The sequence below is a fragment of the Temnothorax longispinosus genome, chromosome 1, assembly GCF_030848805.1.
Source record: "Temnothorax longispinosus isolate EJ_2023e chromosome 1, Tlon_JGU_v1, whole genome shotgun sequence".
Lineage (NCBI taxonomy): Eukaryota > Metazoa > Arthropoda > Insecta > Hymenoptera > Formicidae > Temnothorax > Temnothorax longispinosus.
Window position 1 is genome coordinate 20,179,973 of NC_092358.1, and position 18,821 is coordinate 20,198,793.

The following is an 18,821-nucleotide window of genomic DNA, read 5'->3' on the forward strand; positions in this document are numbered from 1 at the left end:
CTAGATTTTTCGCCCGCGCTTCGCGCGGGCTCAAAATCTATTCCCCTCTCCCCAAACTCACTCATTAATTAGGAGCACCTTTGATATTCTTTCTCCTCAAACTCTAACCTACATTTCTTCGAATTTTTTTTTTTTAAAAATAAAAATAATAGATAATATAATGGATGCAGATTAGCATATTGTCAAATGTTTCAAAAATGTATGATCCTTTATATTAAAGTCTTTAAATTTTATTTTTGCTCGTGCCTCGCACGCGTTTTCACCCTCCGTTGACCCACCATTATTAACTCTCTTTTATTTTCTTCCATTTTATTTTTTTTTTCGCAATCATCAAAAAATTAGAAAAATTTTGGCACTGGTTTCAAGAAAATCAATTCTTAATGAAAAATTATCCATTAATAAAAAAATAAACTTATCCTCCAAAAATTAAAAAAATTTTGACTCCTATTTCATATATAATTCTTTAAGATTTGGTCAATTAATACCCGAAAAATTAGAAAAATTTTGTAACTGGTTCACAAAAAAATCGGTAACAAAAAATTATACACTTTATAGCAAACCCCAGGAAATTCTACCTTTATTTCATATACAATTTTTTGAAATTCGATCAATTAACTCCCGAAAAATTTGAAAAATTTCGTAACCGGTTTCCACAAAAATCGGTAACAAAAAATTATCTATAAAAATTATCCATAAAAAAAATTTAGCTTGATATCTCAAAATTTACGGAAATTGGAGCAGAAATCGGAAACCCCTTTATTATTAACAATTTTTCTATAAACTCATCGTAGCCATCTTCAAAAAATTAGAAAATTTTGAAACCAATTTCCAAAAAATCGGTTATGAAAAATTATACACATCTTTGCCATTCCCAAAAAATTAGAAAAATTTGGGCATTGTTTTTAAAAAAGTAACGAAAAATTCTTTAAAAAAATTCAGCTAATATCTCAAAATTTGAGGAAATTAGAACAATCACGTACCTACATTTTTTTAAACAAAAATCGAAAATCCCTTTAGAAAAATTGGAAAAACTTCGTAACCGGTTTCAAGACAATCAATTCATTAATAAAAATTAAACTTATCCTCCAACAATTAAAAAAATTTTGACACACGACTCCTATTTCCTATATAATTCTTTAAGATTTGGTCAATTAATTCCCGAAAATTTTCAAAAAATTTGTAACCGGTTCCCAAAAAAAACGGTAACGAAAAATTATACACTTTATAGCAATCCCGGAGAAATTCTATCTTTATTTCATATGTAATTCTTTAAGATTCAATTATTTTCCGAGAAATTGGAAAAATTTTGTAACCGGTTTCCAAAAAGATCGGTAACGAAAAATAATACACTTTATATCACTCTCCAGAAAATTCTACCTTTACTTCATATACAATTATTTGAGATTCGGTCAATTAATTTCCGAAAAATTGGAAAATTTTCTGATACCGGTTTCCAAAAAGATCGGTAACGAAAAATAATACACTTTATAGCACTCCCCAGAAAATTCTACCTCTACTTCATATACAATTGTTTGAGATTCGGTCAATTAATTTCAAAAAAATTTTCTGATACCAATTTCCCCAAAGATCGGTAACGAAAAATTATACATTTTATGGCAATTCCCGGGAAATTTTACCCCCACTTCATATAATTCTTTAAGATTCGGTCAATTAATTTCCGAAAAATTGGAAAAATTTTGTAACCGGCTTCCAAAAAGATCGGTAACGAAAAATTATACACTTTATAGCATTTCCCGGAAAATTCTACCCCTGTTTCATATATAATTCTTTTAAATTTGGTCAATTATTTCCCGAAAAATTAGAAAAATCGGTTTCCAGAAAATCGGTAGCAAAAAATTGGCCGCGACATTTTCATCCCCGGGAAATTCTACCCCTGTTTCATATACTTTTGGTAAAAATTCGGTCAACTAACGAATGAGTAGTTCGCGTACATACAGACAGACAGACAGACAGACAGACGTGACTTATATATATAATTCTTTAAGATTCGGTCAATTAATTTCCGAAAAATTGGAAAAATTTTGTAACCGGCTTCCAAAAAGATCGGTAACGAAAAATTATACACTTTATAGCATTCCCCGGAAAATTCTACCCCTGTTTCATATATAATTCTTTTAAATTCGGTCAATTATTTCCCGAAAAATTAGAAAAATCGGTTTCCAGAAAATCGGTAGCAAAAAATTGGCCGCGACATTTTCATCCCCGGGAAATTCTACCCCTGTTTCATATACTTTTGGTAAAAATTCGGTCAACTAACGAATGAGTAGTTCGCGTACATACAGACAGACAGACAGACAGACAGACGTGACTTATATATATAGATTCATATAATCAGGGATTACCTTCCTAAGACGTACAGATGTTCTTTCATTCCTGAAATTATTATTATGAAAACTGTTTTCTATATCGCTGCAAATAATGTCGGAACAAATTTAATTTTATTATTAACAGAATAAAAAAAGATTTAATATTCCCAGATAGCAAAACGTCAGTTATATTTACGAAATATGTGCGTAAATTTGTGACGAATGTTTGTGCAAACAACATGTAAAGCTGCGTCTGTAAATGCTTTGCAACACCATTGAATTTGTTTCAAGCAATAATTTATTTATTATTTGTTACATTTTGTTACAGTTACAGTACCTCTAAGATTTAGGGGATTCCGCTAAAACTAAAATGTTTTATTTTTGGGTGATCGCAATGTGGTACGGAACACGCTCGTAACCAGTGATCGACAAAAGAAAATATTTATTATTCATTTTTTTAATATTAAAGTAATTATTAATAAGCAAAAAAACAATATTAAGTGCCAAAAAAAAAACATTTTTCAATTTATTTTTATTAACCAAGCATGTAAATAATTTCGAAAAAAAATTATTTTTACAAAAATTAATAATAATTTAACATCATTTTCGAATTTTTGGAAAATTTAATAACGAATCAAGAATTATAACTAATTTTTCAAAAAATGAATAATTATATAATTTCTAATTTTCTAAAAAATAATAATGAAAAAAAAATAATTTTTGATTTTCCAAAAAAATTAGTAATTAAATATTTTCTATTTTTTTAAATTAACAATTAAATAAAAATAATTTCTGTTTCTCATCCTTGACTCTGTCCTCAACAAGGCAAAGATAAGCATGAACATGAGATGATTGACAATAACAGAGATATTGGGCGACGAAGGGGACACCATAGAGTTCTTGATTACACTTATTTCACACGTTAATGATAAAACAGAAAATTGTTCTAAGCATGCCAATATTCTTTAGACAACTAAAAAAATAATTTGTGCACGAAAAATTGCAACAAATAAAAAATTTAAATGCGGATTTGAATGCAAATTTTCAGTACAAAAAAATTGTTTAGTATAGTTAACATTATCGTTTCCGATTAATTTAAAAAAAGATACCGAGAACTTAAACTCGATATACTACAGTGTCATCATGTCTGTTTAAGTGTTTATATTTCTACCTTGGGACGCCTTGTTTCTTTCTTTGTCTGCTCAGTCTCTCAAGCACTCGCATACATGTAACATGTCGCAACGAAGAATCAGTCATACGCGAAAATTTATTACGGAATTCGTAAGTTTTTCTTGATCGTCGCTTTTTCTCCTCATATATCATTGTTGCTACAAATTAAGATTGGTCCGCAGCTGACCTTTATGGCCATGCGGGAACATGCTCGTGAACTCAGGAATCTGTATTAATTATGTGACGAGTCAATAGATAATAGGTATTGCTCACTATTTAACGTCGTTAATTTAATATATTTATCTCGATTCATTTATATTGTTTGTTTTTTTCTCGCTGTTCCTGTTTCAGTTCGCACTTGAAAAGGGCTCGAATCTTGAGCCGAAACGTTGTGCATTTTTGTATATATTGCGCCAGTTAATCGAGAAATAAATTAAATTTGCTGATTATCGTTTCCTTTCTCCTACAACTGATATATTCCTAAAAACGGATACTTTACAAATTAATAAATGCTAATTTTCTCAAAAATTGGTAATATATTTTCTAACAATTACTAATTGCTCAAGGAACAAATAATATACTTTTTAAAAACTACTAATTTTTCAAAAAATAAGAAATATTTTTTTCCAATAATAAATAATTTTTTTTTAAATCGACAGTATTTTAATATAATTGCTAATTTTTTTAATTATGAGCAATATAATTTTGATTAATTATTAATTTCTCAGACAGAGTATTATATTTCTAATCAATTGATAATTATTTTAAATTTAGAGCTTAGTTACTTAGCCTGGTAATTTTATTAATTACCAATTTTGGTAATTACCAGTACCACAATTTTGGTGTCTTATTGTTGGTGAATTAGGTAAACATCCAACATTTATATTTTTTTGCTTCCTCATAGAGGAAGCTTTGTTTTCATAAATTCGTATATGAATCTTTGATTGCGTATAAAGTTGACTCTAATAAACCAAATTTAACCCATTGGCTGTGTAAGAGAATTTTACTATAATATTTGGGCCAAAAGTGTGTTGAAAAAAAAGTTCATCGGATTATTATGAAACTTGATACCCTTATGTTTTTTGGGTCTCTGAATCCGAATATGATGTCAGATTTACAAAATTCAAAATGGCGGGTCCAATATGGCGGATCAAAATTACAAAAAATAGACGGAATTTTATTATTATTTTGAATTTTAAAAATCTGACTTCATATTCGGATTCAGAGACCCAAAAAACATAAGGGTATCAAATTTCATGAAAATCAGACCTTTTTGTAATTTTGATCCGCCATATTGGATCCGCCATTTTGAATTTTGTACATCTGACTTCGGATTCGTAATCAGCGACCCTAGAAACCCCCGAGTAACAAGTTTCAAGCAAATTCAGAAAATTTTACTTTGTTTTTTCTACGTTGCGGCTATAGCCGTCATACACACTCTTGGCCACTTTTGTTTTTGCGGCTATAGCCGTCATACACAGTCAACGGGTTAAAAGAATTATATATAAAATAGGGGTAGAAGAAACCAAAGAAAAGATTGTTTTTTGAGTTTTTAATGTCAATATGTTCAGAGTGTTTTAAAACGTCGAAATATTGCATTAAAAAAAATGTCGGTATGTGTGTATGTATGTATGTATGTCTGTGCCAAATTTACAGAAATTTCTATAACTCCAAAACTGATCAACCAAATCTTAACGAAATATATATGAAATAGGGGTAGCAAAAACTGAAAAATATAATAAAATTAAGAAAAATTGTTAATAATAAAGGGGTTACCGATTTCTGTTAAAAAAAAGTTTACCGAAATTTTTTAATTTTATTATATTCTTCAGTTTTTTCTATTTCTATTTCATATATAATTCTTTAATGCCCGATTTCACCAACGTCGTTTAACTTGAACCTTAGTTCAATTCACTCTTTCTCTCTTTCTAACAGTCTCTCTTAGAAACAGACAAAGAGTAAATTGAACTAAGGTTCAAATTAAACGACGTTGGTGAAATCGAGCATAAGGCCCGTAAGGCCCGTAGCATCTTATGACAGCATCACTTTCTCTATTTGTTTTTAATCTTTCGAACAATCTATTCATTTCTGCTAATTGAGAACCGAAATCATTATCGCCGTCATCGCCGATATCATTTCCAGATGTAAATGTTTCAAGTTTTTGCACTCCGTTAGTAATATCAAATTGCGATCAGTGAGGCCAATATGACAATCCAAATGTATTTTTTCCAGCAGTTGACAGGAGGAAAGTAATCTGCTCAAGCTATCATTAACGTCTGCTTCAACGCCATATATTCTGCAGTAACAAAAACCATATAATTACATTACAGAATTTCAATCACAAAAAGAAAATTAATGTAATTTTTTCAAGATGCTTGCAAGAGAAACAAATTTTAATAAACAATACGGTAATATATATTTTGAAAGAAAATGTAGTACACACTTACGAAAGATTCTCTTCTTGTAGGCCCGCATCTTATGACAGCATCACTTTCTCTATTTGTTTTTAATCTTTCGAACAATCTATTCGCTTCTGCTAATTGAGAACCGACATCATTATCCGTCATCGCCGATCCGTCATAGCCGTCATCGTCGATATCATTTCCACCAAAAAAAAAATTTCCGATCATTGTTCGTAACACATGTGAATGACTTTTTTTCCATTGGCCAATCAAGTAGGGGCTAATATTGTGGTTCAAGAGATAGAACGCTTGCAATTTAGGACATTGCTTGAGAATAATGTAAACATTATCAGGGGTTACAAATTTCACGTGTTCCAGATGTAAAAGTTTCAAGTTTTTGCACTCCGTTAGTAATATCAAATTGCGATCAGTGAGGACAATATGACAATCCAAATGTATTTTTTCCAGCAGTTGACAGGAGGAAAGTAATCTGCTCAAGCTATCATTAACGTCTGCTTCAACGCCATATATTCTGCAGTAACCAAAACCATATAATTACATTACAGAATTTCAATCACAAAAAGAAAATTAATGTAATTTTTTCAAGATGCTTGCAAGAGAAACAAATTTTAATAAACAATACGGTAATATATATTTTGAAAGAAAATGTAGTACACACTTACGAAAGATCCACTTCTTGTAAATTCTTACAGTCGGCAAGGGCATTAATACCCTCCGATGTAATATGACTTGCTTCAAGTAAATTTATTATTTGCAAGTCCCGACACAAATTTATTAACTCTATTACAAATGGGTCGACTTGGTTGAAACTGCAACCCTTAAAGGTACAGTGCAAATCTAATTCACGCATTCGTTTATTTTTTTGCAGTATTTTGCAAAGACGTCGAGCTTTTATGTATGTATCTCCAAGTTTTAACTGTTCCAGGCTCTCTAGATTTTCGAGACATAAATATCCTTGATCCTTAATTTTAAAACATCCCGTCAGATCCAACTCTAAGAAAAATATGTATTGGTCATACATGCAACTTATCAATAAGGTAATTGTTTAGATGGGGGGGATCACCTTGGATGATCTTGATATTTTAGTATGTTGTCAAGGTCACCCTCCTGAGTGACCTTCAGAAGGTTTCAGCCCGCGCTCGTTATTCGTTAAAAAGTTATTAACAAAAAAAGTTTGAAAAATATAGCAACTATTTTGAGTATTGGAAGGCATAAGTGACTAATATATATGGCGAAATAATTCACGCATACACTTTCCACGCGAGACGAGTTGTCACATGGGCTCGTGGCGCGCTTTACAAGCACGTCTTTAACAAAAAGACTTCAATATATCAACAATTTACTGCTTTAAATGTTGTGTTTTAGTAAAGCAGCGACTTTCTCGCGAAATAAAGTATTCTCTGCTTTAACAAAAAGACTTCAATTTATCAACAATTTACTGCTTTAAATGTTGTGTTTTAGTAAAGCAGCGACTTTCTCGCAAAATAAAGTATTCTCTGATTAAAAAAAAAAACGTAATATTAGTCACTTATGCTTTCCAATACTCAAAATAGCTGCTATATTTTCCAAACTTTTTTTGTTAATAACTTTTTAACGAATAACGAGCGCGGGCTGAAACCTTATGAAGGTCACTCAAGAGGGTGATCTTGACAACATACTAAAATATCAAGGTCATCCAAGGTGGGATCCATGACAGAACGTCCAAAAAAAAATATCCCACGACAGAACATCCCGCGACAATATGTCCAAAAAAATAATATCTCCGTGACAAAACTTCCCACGACACAATCGGCACATGAATTATGTCATTGTCGGTTTTATTACGGTATTACATTAGTACATGCGTTCATACTAATATATGACCATTTCCACGCGTGGAAAGTTATAAGACAGTTATATTTCTCATCGACTGTAGAGCGATGTTTGAATCTGTTTACAATAGCACGTGCGTACATATTAACGGCTTGTAAACACTAACAGCAGTTCCAACTCAGCTTGTACTGCGGCAAGAAGCAATGCCACTCATTATAACGGGTGATTACTGTAATACAAAAGCAGGTACTAAATTTATCTACTACGACAATAAACGACAGGACCGCATAATCATTTTCACCACAAAGCAGAATTTAAAATTTCTACAAAATTGCAACCAATGGCACGCTGATGGCACATTCAAGACGGTACCAAACATATTTACCCAATTATACACGATTCACGGGCTTCATGAGAATACAACAATTCCCTTGGTATATGTACTTACAACAAAAAAATCGCGAAAAACTTACATCGAATTTTTGGGCGCATTAAAAAATCTGCAACGGAAACTCAAACCAACCGCCGTAACAACGGATTACGAACTCAGTTTCATACAGGCGTTCCAAGAGGTGTTTCAGACCAGTACAGTGCATGGATGCTATTTTCATTTTTCGCAGTGCATTTGGAAACATATTCAGACGAATGGATTACAAACAAGATATGCGCAGGACGAGGAATTTGCACAGCAGCTAAAAAAATTAATTGCACTGGCATTTGTTCCAGTCAATGATGTCATTTCCACATACGAACAACTCATTGACACCGATTTTTATACTTGCAACGAGGTAATATTACAACCTCTACTTGATTATTATGAGGAAACATGGATCGGAAAACAGAATCGAAGAGGAAAACGACGAGATGCATGCTTTCCAATTGCACTCTGGAATGTCTACAACAGAACTCAGGAAAACCTACCGCGTACCAACAACGCAGTTGAAGGGTGGCATCATGGATTCGCGGTACGTTTGCAGGCACATTATGTTACAATCTGGAAATTCATCGAGGGCCTACAAATGGAACAAAGTGATCAAGAGCGTCAAATAGCACAATTCCAAGCGGGAGAGACTCGCCCAAAGAGAATAAAACAGGCGCGCTTAGACGCTTGCCTCCGCAACGTTGTAAATACGTATAATAATCCTGCCGAGGCATTGAATTACCTAACAAATATTTCGCACAACATCTCTTACTAATGTATCCTTATCGGATTCACAATTTCCTTACAATCGCCACATATTCGAATATAGGTGTGTAATAAATAAAAAAAGTTGTAAAATAAAGAGAATGTAAACCCATGTGACACCTCGTTTCGCGTGGATAGCGTATGCATGGAGGTGGTAGGTTCCGCCCCCCTGCGGGGGGCTCCACTATGGTTAAACTACACACATAGTATGCCTTCAAAGTACATGCGTAGGCTTTCCACGCGTGGAAAGTTATGAACCCATGTGGCTCCTGGTTTCGCGTGGACGTCCTGTCGCAGGAAATTTTGTCACGGGGATATTATTTTTTTGGACATAATGTCGTGGGATGTTCTGTCGTGGGAAATTTTTTTTTGGACGTTCTGTCTGACTACCTCCAAGGTGATCCCACCCATCTAAACAATTACCATCAATAATTTTGATATTTATATAATCTTTATATATATATATATATATATATATATATATATATAAATGTATATATATACCTTTCAAATTTTTGCATATCTTTGAAATTTTGAATAGGACCTTATTGTTGACAGAGCTGCATTCCACTAACCGTAAGTGCGTTAAATGCCTGCCGTAATTCTCAATAAATTGCACGAAATGAAAAGAAGAAATGTCGCTTCGAGTAAGATCTAATTTTTGCAAAAATTTACATCTAGGTGTAAAGTAACGAAATATATTAGAAAAATAGGTAGGACAACAGATATTTCGCATGTTCAAACGTGTATATAGTAGAGGGTCCCGTGTTAAATCATTGAAACGCTTATTTACTTGGTTCATGAGGCATAACGTCTTCAAGTCTAAGTGCTTTAATATTCCTAGAATTACTTCATCCTGCAAAGATAGAACACAAAACTTTAGTACATGAGATAACATTGAAATAAATATTATTATGAGAAGTAGACTTTTTAGAATACTTTACAGAAAGCACAGAAAAACTGTCAAATGGTAGCTCTTTGGATTCATCCATACGATTTACATAATCAGGTACAGATGCCTTTTTGTGCTCAAAATTATTCTTGTGAAAACTTTTTTCTATATCGCTGTAAATAATGTCAAAACAAATTTATTTTTATTACTAACAGAATAAAGAAAGATTAAATATTTCCAGATAGCAAAACGTCAGTTGTATTTACGAAATATGTGCGTAAATTCGTGACGAGTGTTTGTGCAAACAACATGTAAAGCTGCGTCTGTAAATGCTTAGCAACAGTATTGAATTTGTTTCAAGCAATGGTTTATTCATTATTTGTTACATTTTGATAGCAACAGTTTACGTCCAGAAGCTACATTGGCTATATAGTTTAAATATTATTGATGGAAACAACACATTTTTACTGCAAAGCACCATAAATATGAATTCTATAGAGCTACGATTTCATTCATGTTTACGCAATGTTTGTGGCAACAATACATAAACTGTTTTTAGCAATTATTTGCACACTCACGTTTTGCTACCTACTTAAAGTTGACAAATGTAATACCTTTTACAAATAATACAGTGTCGAGGAAAATTCTTTTGAAGATGGTCAATATCCAAATGTGCATGTTCGTAATTTGCTGTTAAATTATGGACATCCTCATGGTGAGAATACATGCAGTTAAGTCTTTTTAATAGACCATTTAAACTATCTTCAGGATTTCTGGGAAGAATCAATTCTGACGTTCCGATAAGCATCACAGCGTCTAGCTTTGTGTAGTCTAATATACTGTGCTTAAATTCTAGTTTGAGTATGTTGGTTTTAAAGTTGCACAGCTGTAAGGGTGGGGAAAATAGTCTTGATATCGGAGGCACAATCTGAGGCGATCCATCCCACAATAAAATCCACCGTTTATGAAGTTTATTTGAAGAATCTTGAGCCCAAATTTTAATTATGTTTCCAGGATTATATACTTCGTATATAGAAACTCTGATTGGATATACAGCTTCATGATACACGATTTCTATAAAATAGAAAGTATAATTATAATTTCTTCCTAATAGAAACGTTTCTTCTTTAATAATATTTTATTTGTCAATTAAAATATTACATACCGATATGATTGATGTCGTTGATATGTCTTTCAGGCCATACCATACCCCTACCAGGTAGTTCAACGCTTGCATGCCATGATGATAATGATATATCGAAATCATAAGTTCTCTGTATTAAAATATTGAAATGTCAAAATGTGTCAAAAATACTACAAAATGTTGTAGCATAATGTTAAACTGTGATTACTTCAACAGGACAATAACAGATAATGCCGCGAAATATACGCATACCATAATGAATGTTTCTGAAAAATCTCCATATTTTGGAAATTTGGTAGGTGCCCCATACATGTAATGTAAAGTATTCAGTGTGTCGATATTATTAATAAAATTTCTACAATGCTTCACAAATTGATAGATAAAGTCAACAGAATTTTCCTCTCCTGTTGAGATCCTGCCGATGTAGGGATACTGACTCAAACTCTCACTCTCAAATGGATAATGGAATGTCATATTCTTTCTCTGAAAGCAGATAAAAGATATGAAGGTTATAATCCTTGCCCTTTTTTGGCATAAAAACGCTAAAATGCTGCATCATAATACATACTTTACATTTATTATAATTATATAATTAATTATATCTATTATAATTATATAATATATATAATCTTTAAACATTACGTAGTATAAATTTGCTTGCTTGCTTGCTTTTGCATTATCAGTATTGATATTCAAAAGTAGCAAACTTTTGTCTGTTTATTAAAATACAGCATACAAACTCTATTTAGCCGAACGGTAATTAGCGCGTCTAGTGCAATCAAAATTAATTTTATCAAATAACTGTAATTAACAATTTTCAATAATTCTTCTTGAGATTAGTGAATCAATTTTGGATATTTTTATTTCTATTGAGAAGGAATTAGTAAAGATAATTTTGATTTCTAATTATAATTATTGTTTATTTACATCGCCTGAAAAAGACGTTCAATTTATTGTTAACCGGTTATTGTGATAAGTATTACCACATGCTTCAGTGGTCAAATTGGTACGCGACACCCTTCACGGAATGTGGGAGGTTCCAGGTTCGAATCCTGGCTGAGGTAATATTTTTCGCAATAATTTCTTTATTTAATGATTAAATCGAATCGATTTAATTGCGGGGAGAGAGGAGATTTTGCTCCAATGAGAACTGTGTTATAAGTCTGACAAATCTAGTCGGCGCGCAGTTTACTTATGTTGGAAAAGTTATGTGTAATACACGGAAAAAAATATTTTTTCAAACACTAACACATATTATTATCTAACCTCAATTTCTTTTTTCACGAGATAGACTGCTGGTGCAGTGCTATACTTACCCATACAGCACAAGTAGATACTGAGAATGTTCGAAGGATATCTCAGCAGTAGATTGCGTATATTCTCACAACATTCGAGATACGTACCACGATTTTCTGAGAACCTACTGACTGCATTGCTATTTTCGCCTCACCTAGTTCGTAGTATCTACTGAGAATATCCCGCAGTAAATACCAAGAATATCTCAGGTATCAATATAGAACCAAGGATAGAATATGCACGGTATATACTTATTACGTTCGATTAGGGTAAAATAATTGGTACTCTTTTATATTTTATAAATTTATGTTTATTTATATGTGCATTGTAAATTATTGCCAATGTGTGTACGTTACACACTACAATATTTAATACTGACAACTAATACCGCAATAACGCCGAGTTTAATGCTTATGTCACTTCGAGTGTCATACGTGATAGAGAGAATTGCTATAGAATAATAGATTACTGCCTGTTTTATGTCACATACGATTTTCTTATAGAATATTGCAGTGTTTTCGAACTTTAAATCACATAGTGATTTGAGTACATATGAAGTACATATTTAAAACTAGCGAAAATAATCGTTTTCTTAAAAAAGGATTGCACATATATAAGTAAACAAAGAAGAAATAGGAAAATGTATTATAGTCACACGAGTTGTTGGAAAGATTTAAAAATTGAGTCCTCACTCGAAAGTTATCGTTTGCACAAAAAAATGTACTTACAAATTAAGCGTGATTTAAAGTTCGAGAACACTGCAATCGTTCAAATATCTCGTGAATACATTTTCAATTGAATAATACATTAAGACGAACAATTCTTACAGTGCTAACAATTATCTTGTAAGTTATGTCAGACTCAGTCAGTCAGACAGTAATCTCGATATTTCGCATAAAAGATAATTAGAATGGACTTTATAAACTTTGTAACATAATTTCAGCGCATTTACAGTAAGCGGCAAGTTATAATTGTACGAATAATACATATATGGCAAGGGAAGGCATCATATTGTCCGTGGATGTTTTAATACGTGTTGTATAATGTTTTAAAGTTATATAGTTCTCTTTCCATATACGGACCATCCTTCAGTATACATAGATATACACACACATATATACATAAGTATACATATATCATGTTACATACGTATGTGCACATGTCTGTACATAATATATATTTTTCAAGAAAAAATACATGTATTAACTATATATGTCATCCTCTCGACGAAACATACCTATTACAAAACGAGAAGACGAAGCAAAATTCGTTGAGCTGTTGGTACGTATTGCACAAATACACAATTGGTATCACAAATTGACTCCAACATATGCGAGTCAAACACTTCGTCGTCGCACGCAATCTGTTTTACGGGAACGAGAAGCAGCACGCGAAACAGGAGCGATAAATGGAATGCATCTCGCGTTTAGAAAAGTAAACAAATAAGCTGCTCCTCCAGACACAACGTTTTAAATGCTCCGATAATCTAAATGTGAGTAATTGCATGTAAATGTAAGTATATCAGCTCGTTGTGCATTAGCTGAAAAACGTAAGACGTAAGAAAAATAAGCGTTCAACGGTCAGTGTAAAATTGATTGCGTGTGACATACACTTAAATATTTCCTAATACGAAACTTTCCTTACGAGAATAATACCTATCCGAAATAATACTTAATATTTTGCTAACGCCATTATCTACATATAACACTAAAATGAAAGATTTTTTATTTTTTTGCATTACGCTAAAATAATAGTATAATTATAAATTAATTTAAACATTAATTTTAATTTTTTTTCTTGTTTAAATTATTATGTTTTACTGTATAGTTTTAAACCTAATGAGATACTTTCTTTTATAATAAATTTTAATATAACAAAAGGTATACATTTAAGATATATAATATAAAGTCTAGATTTAGATGCTAATATATCGAATTACTTTGGGAAATTTAAATTATAAGTTATTAATACACTGTTCTTGAAATGAATACATTTAGTGATCCCATCTCTAATTAATTACATACAGATTCTTGTCACTTATTTTCATATTTCTTGCGCAACTTGCTATGAATAATATATTTAACACCGAGTTATTGTAATACGAGAAATGTATGTTATATATTTAAAATAATCTGTTAGAAAAAGAAATAAATATAAACTAAACTGATTCAATAAAAAAAAATACATTTCATTAATCAAACTCTAATATTATAAATGTTATGTCTTTTGAACAAATAAAATATGTAATGTGTAGAATTAAAACAAAGAAAAGAAACATTGAGTTGTTCTACGAAATTAATCTTATCGAGATTGTACGAACTAAAAATAGTATCACAATGTGTTGAACCTGATATTGATTATACATATTCCTAGCATCCTTAATTGGTCGTTTTAAGTGCGATAGTGGCTTCTATCGCTATTTCTGTTGAATCCTCTGACACATGATTGCTCCGCATCTTTCTTCTTCTTCCATGCGTCACATCTTTCAGCCGTTTTATATACTTTCTCAGATACTTCCTGAAGTAAAAAGCATGAGTTAATTGAATTCATTCATAGAAAGTTTGAAAGAATCAAAGTACTGTGTATCTATTAACCTGATTAGCCTCTTCGAGAATGTCAATGAGTCCCTTGGCATGATGCCAGTCTTGCCTTGTCATAAAAGTGATACTCTCGCCCGTTCGACCTGCGCGTCCAGTACGGCCGACTCTGTGAACGTATTCTTTTATATCCCTCGGGAAGTCGTAATTCAGTACGTGTCTAAAATAAGGGCAAAGATGTATCGATGTTGTATTTCAAATAATGTAATATGTTTCGTACGTTAGACTCATGTAATATCTTCAATGTCGATTCCTCGACTAGCCACATCAGTCGCGAGAAAAATCTGAATGGCTCCAGTCTTCAGATCTTCTACTAAGGCTTGTTCCCTATCTGTTTGATCTCTGTCGCCGTGAATGCTCTGACAATCGATGTTCGATAAGGCCAGATCGCTAGAGATATCGTCCATCTTTGCCTTCTTACCGAAAAATACCAACACGTTTTCGTTAAAGCACATCTACTAATTACGTATTATTGTAATAAACTTACCAATATTTTCCGTTTTTTACGAATGTAGAAGTGAACGATCGAAAGGCAAAAGCGAGAGGCTGACGCAACGTTTTAGGTTAGGACGACACATGAGATAAGTCCGTGTAAGATAAACGGAGGAAACACCGGTCGTCGAGTCTGAAAAATATAATAACAACAGTGACATTAATTTGTGCCTATTCTCGCTCGATTCACTATTTACGAATTATGATAATAAACTTACCAATATTTTCCGTTCTTTACGAATGTAGAAGTGAACGATCGAAAGGAAAAAGCGAGAGGCTGACGCAACGTTTGAGCAACGTTTTAGGACGACACACAAGATAATAAGTCCGTGTAAGATAAACGGACAAAACACGTCCGAACTGGTCCGTGCCTGTTGCGGCTCTTGGATGACCGCGAGCGACTAGCGTACTGGCCGCGCACCGTTGCCTGCCTCTCTGCCTCTGCCGGGCCCCGCCGCTCCGAGTCCGAAGATGCGGAAGAAGACGACGACGACGACGAGTCTCTGCACGACACAACTCACTGAACTCCACTGAACTCACAACTTCGACAAGATGTCCGACCACCGACGTCCGACGTCCGACCGGTCCGACTGTCCGACTTCGTGTTCGTGGCTTCGTGCCCGATCGACTCTCATCGGGGCGACTTCGGCTCGCCTCTATGCGCGCGCATCAACACGCCGCCTTCGGACTTAGCCGATTCGGCGTCGTCGGTGAAAGCAACACGCCGCGAGCGGACTTTATTTTCTGATCCGTATTAATTTATATATTCTGAGTAGTATACGAGAATGTACGAAAAATAATATACTACTGTGAGATATTACAAGTACATCCTGAGAATTTACGAAAAATAATGTACTACCGTGAGATATTACAAGTACTTCCTGAGAATTTACTAAAAATAATGTACTACTAGAGATGTTATAGAAATGTTCCAGGTATATTATATACGGTACGTATATGTACAGTACGAGTACAGAACATTCGAATGATATCATGTGCTGTATGGGTATTGCTAGGGCACGTGGCATACTCACACAGACAGTGCGCATATGCATGCACTAGTGGCTCAGTTTCTTCCACAGACTTCTATACATCACTAGATTGCTCATTTTGCAGCCATTTTTGCTTCCGAGAATAAAGAATGTCATTGAATATTTTTTATACTCACACATATACAAATCACGCGTAACAATATATCACTACTGATTTCAGTCACGGCCAATCACGTAAAACACTCTGATCACTGCATGGTACACTAAGGGTATTTTCCGTTTCACGCATGATAAAAAATATTCAATGACATTCTTCATTCTCGGAAGCAAAAATGGCTGCGAAATCTAGTGATATAGCAATCTAGTGATATAGCAATATAGTGATCTAGCAATCTAGTGATATATAGAAGTCTGTGGAAGAAACTGAGCCACTAGTGCATGCATATGCGCACTGTCTGTGGGAGTATGCCACGTGCCCTAGCAAGTATAGCACTGCAGTCTATCTCGTGAAAAAAGAAATTGAGGTTAGATAACAATGTGTTTGAAAATATGAACTAATTTGTAAAAACATATGTATATTATTATTAAATAATTAAATATTTTAAAGAAAAAATAGTTTCTTAAAGTTTTTTAAATAAAATATGGAAATATTTTTTTCTAAATCTGAGATATCGTGAACACGTGCTCTGTGTTTTTTTTTACTACGTAAGTAGCAAAAAAAAAACAAAAAAAATTGCTCATGTTCGCTGCACTTACGTTTTCTAAGTGACTAATATTTTCAAGAATGTATATTTTTTATGTTATTTATAATATATTTTCTATCTTACATATCAATATGCATAATAGCGATTAAGTCAAACATATATGAATACAACGAATACAGCGAATAAAGAAAATTAACGGAAATTTGACGAAAGCTAAATTAAAGATTAATCGGAAAAGCTAATCGATTTTTATACTCACTGTTTATGCGAAGCAGATTTAATTTATCCGTATAAAATGAAAAATCAAGAAAGAGAGAACATGTGGGAACACGCAGTCGGTGAGCATCACAGATACTAGACTGCGAGCAGTATGAGTTTCTTCTAGAGAACGAACGATCATGTAACTTTATCCCTAGGGCGGAAAAGTAAAAAGTGAAAATTTTTCTTCAATGGTGTGAAACTTTTCACTTTTCACGTTTTCGCGCTAGGGGAAAAGATACATGATTGATCGCCTAGACCGCTAACTCGACCAATCAGGATTGAGGCAAAGTGGAAAGAATATCGATGGCCATTTTTTGTATGGCATTTCATGTACATACATACGTGTGCTCTATGTTCCATTGGCATATTAGACTCAAACGCTTCTTCTTACGGGGACAATTCATCAAAAGGCTGAATTTATTAATTCGATGCATCTTTCATGCGCGAGCGCTTTATTATATCGCTTGATCCATCACGAGAATTTGAATCCAAAACGATTTAAATCGTGATATGATTTATTCTCAACTAACAATGCATGAGTATCGATAATAAAAACTTAAGAGATGCCTATAAATTCAACAATATACAATAATTTATACCTTCAATCATTTATTGACGATCATAAATAATGTCATGTTTTTTAGATATTTTGAAATGTTAGTTTTTGAGAAAATTTATATAACGTAATTTCATAAATTATGTCACAGTAAAAATTTTATCGTTCTATTACATATGTATATATATTTTATGTATATATTATACAACAAAGCACTTGAAGCCCACGTACTTACTTGAGATGTGACATGCAACATTGTGATATTTCAACTATAATTAATTAAAGACAAGTAGAGAAACTTGCACATTGCTTCCTCATAGTATTTAAGTGTGCAAATAGAAACTTGCACATTGCTTCCTTACAATTTTTAAGTGTACAAGTAGATACATGCACATTGCTTCCTCATAGTTTTTAAGTGTGCAAGTAGAAACCTGCACATTGCTTTAGTTTTTAAGTGGGCAAGTAAAAACTTGCACATTACTTTCTTACAATTTTTAAGTATGCAAATTATAAATTTGCACATTGTTTCATAGTTTTTAAGTGTGCAAGTAGAAATCTGCACATTGCTTACTTATAATTTTTAAGTGTGCAAGTAGAAACCTTCGCTCACAAAGCTCCTCTTTGAGGAAGCTTTTATTTTATTCGATGCATAATTATTAGTATTTATTTATTTGGTGTTGGTTTCCTTATAGAGGAAGCTTTGTAAGCAAAAGTTTCTACTTGCACACTTAAAAACTATAAGTAATAGTGCGAGAGCCCACCGCAAAAATTTGGGTCCATCGCTTTTATGGATAAATTTACTTGCAAAAGGTAGTTTATAAGTCGTATTATCATAAACGATTGTCAGCCAAACTCGTACCCCCTGCGTTATGAGCAATAAAAATTTATTAACAATTGGATTTCTAAGCGATTTGGGTCCATCGCTTTTATGGACGAAACTTGTTTCATTCGAAAGGGCATCAAATTCCC

At 32.8% G+C, this 18,821-nt stretch overlaps 2 protein-coding genes across 2 annotated transcripts; both read right to left on the reverse strand.

Moving 5' to 3' along the window:
* Positions 1–5,034: 5,034 nt before the first annotated feature.
* Positions 5,035–12,274, reverse strand: LOC139813855 (F-box/LRR-repeat protein 4-like). Its single transcript, XM_071779689.1, has 9 exons — positions 12,221–12,274; positions 11,207–11,437; positions 10,976–11,084; positions 10,425–10,884; positions 9,863–9,983; positions 9,423–9,774; positions 6,583–6,913; positions 5,945–6,431; positions 5,035–5,793 (listed from the first exon to the last, which is right to left on the reverse strand). The coding sequence occupies exons 1-9, from the start codon at positions 12,272–12,274 to the stop codon at positions 5,779–5,781; spliced, it is 2,160 nt and encodes a 719-aa protein (XP_071635790.1). The 3' UTR covers positions 5,035–5,778.
* Positions 12,275–12,537: 263 nt separating this feature from the next.
* Positions 12,538–15,951, reverse strand: LOC139815910 (probable ATP-dependent RNA helicase DDX43). The gene is made up of 5 exons (XM_071783167.1): positions 15,558–15,951; positions 15,335–15,472; positions 15,068–15,263; positions 14,845–15,007; positions 12,538–14,767 (listed from the first exon to the last, which is right to left on the reverse strand). Exons 3-5 carry the CDS (start codon positions 15,076–15,078, stop codon positions 14,642–14,644), a joined length of 300 nt encoding a protein of 99 aa, XP_071639268.1. The 5' UTR covers positions 15,079–15,263; positions 15,335–15,472; positions 15,558–15,951; the 3' UTR covers positions 12,538–14,641.
* Positions 15,952–18,821: the final 2,870 nt, after the last annotated feature.

Excerpts from the sequence above, each read along its gene's own strand:
- LOC139813855 (XM_071779689.1), bottom strand. The coding sequence starts at position 12,274 with ATGGGTAAGTATAGCACTGCACCAGCAGTCTATCTCGTGAAAAAAGAA. Across the intron at positions 11,438-12,220 it reads TCGTGAAAAAAGAAATTGAG|AGAAAGAATATGACATTCCA; the intron begins GTTAGATAATAA and ends ATCTGCTTTCAG. Across the intron at positions 9,775-9,862 it reads ACAGTTTTTCTGTGCTTTCT|GATGAAGTAATTCTAGGAAT; the intron begins GTAAAGTATTCT and ends CTATCTTTGCAG.
- LOC139815910 (XM_071783167.1), bottom strand. Across the intron at positions 14,768-14,844 it reads TTCTCGAAGAGGCTAATCAG|GAAGTATCTGAGAAAGTATA; the intron begins GTTAATAGATAC and ends TTTTTACTTCAG.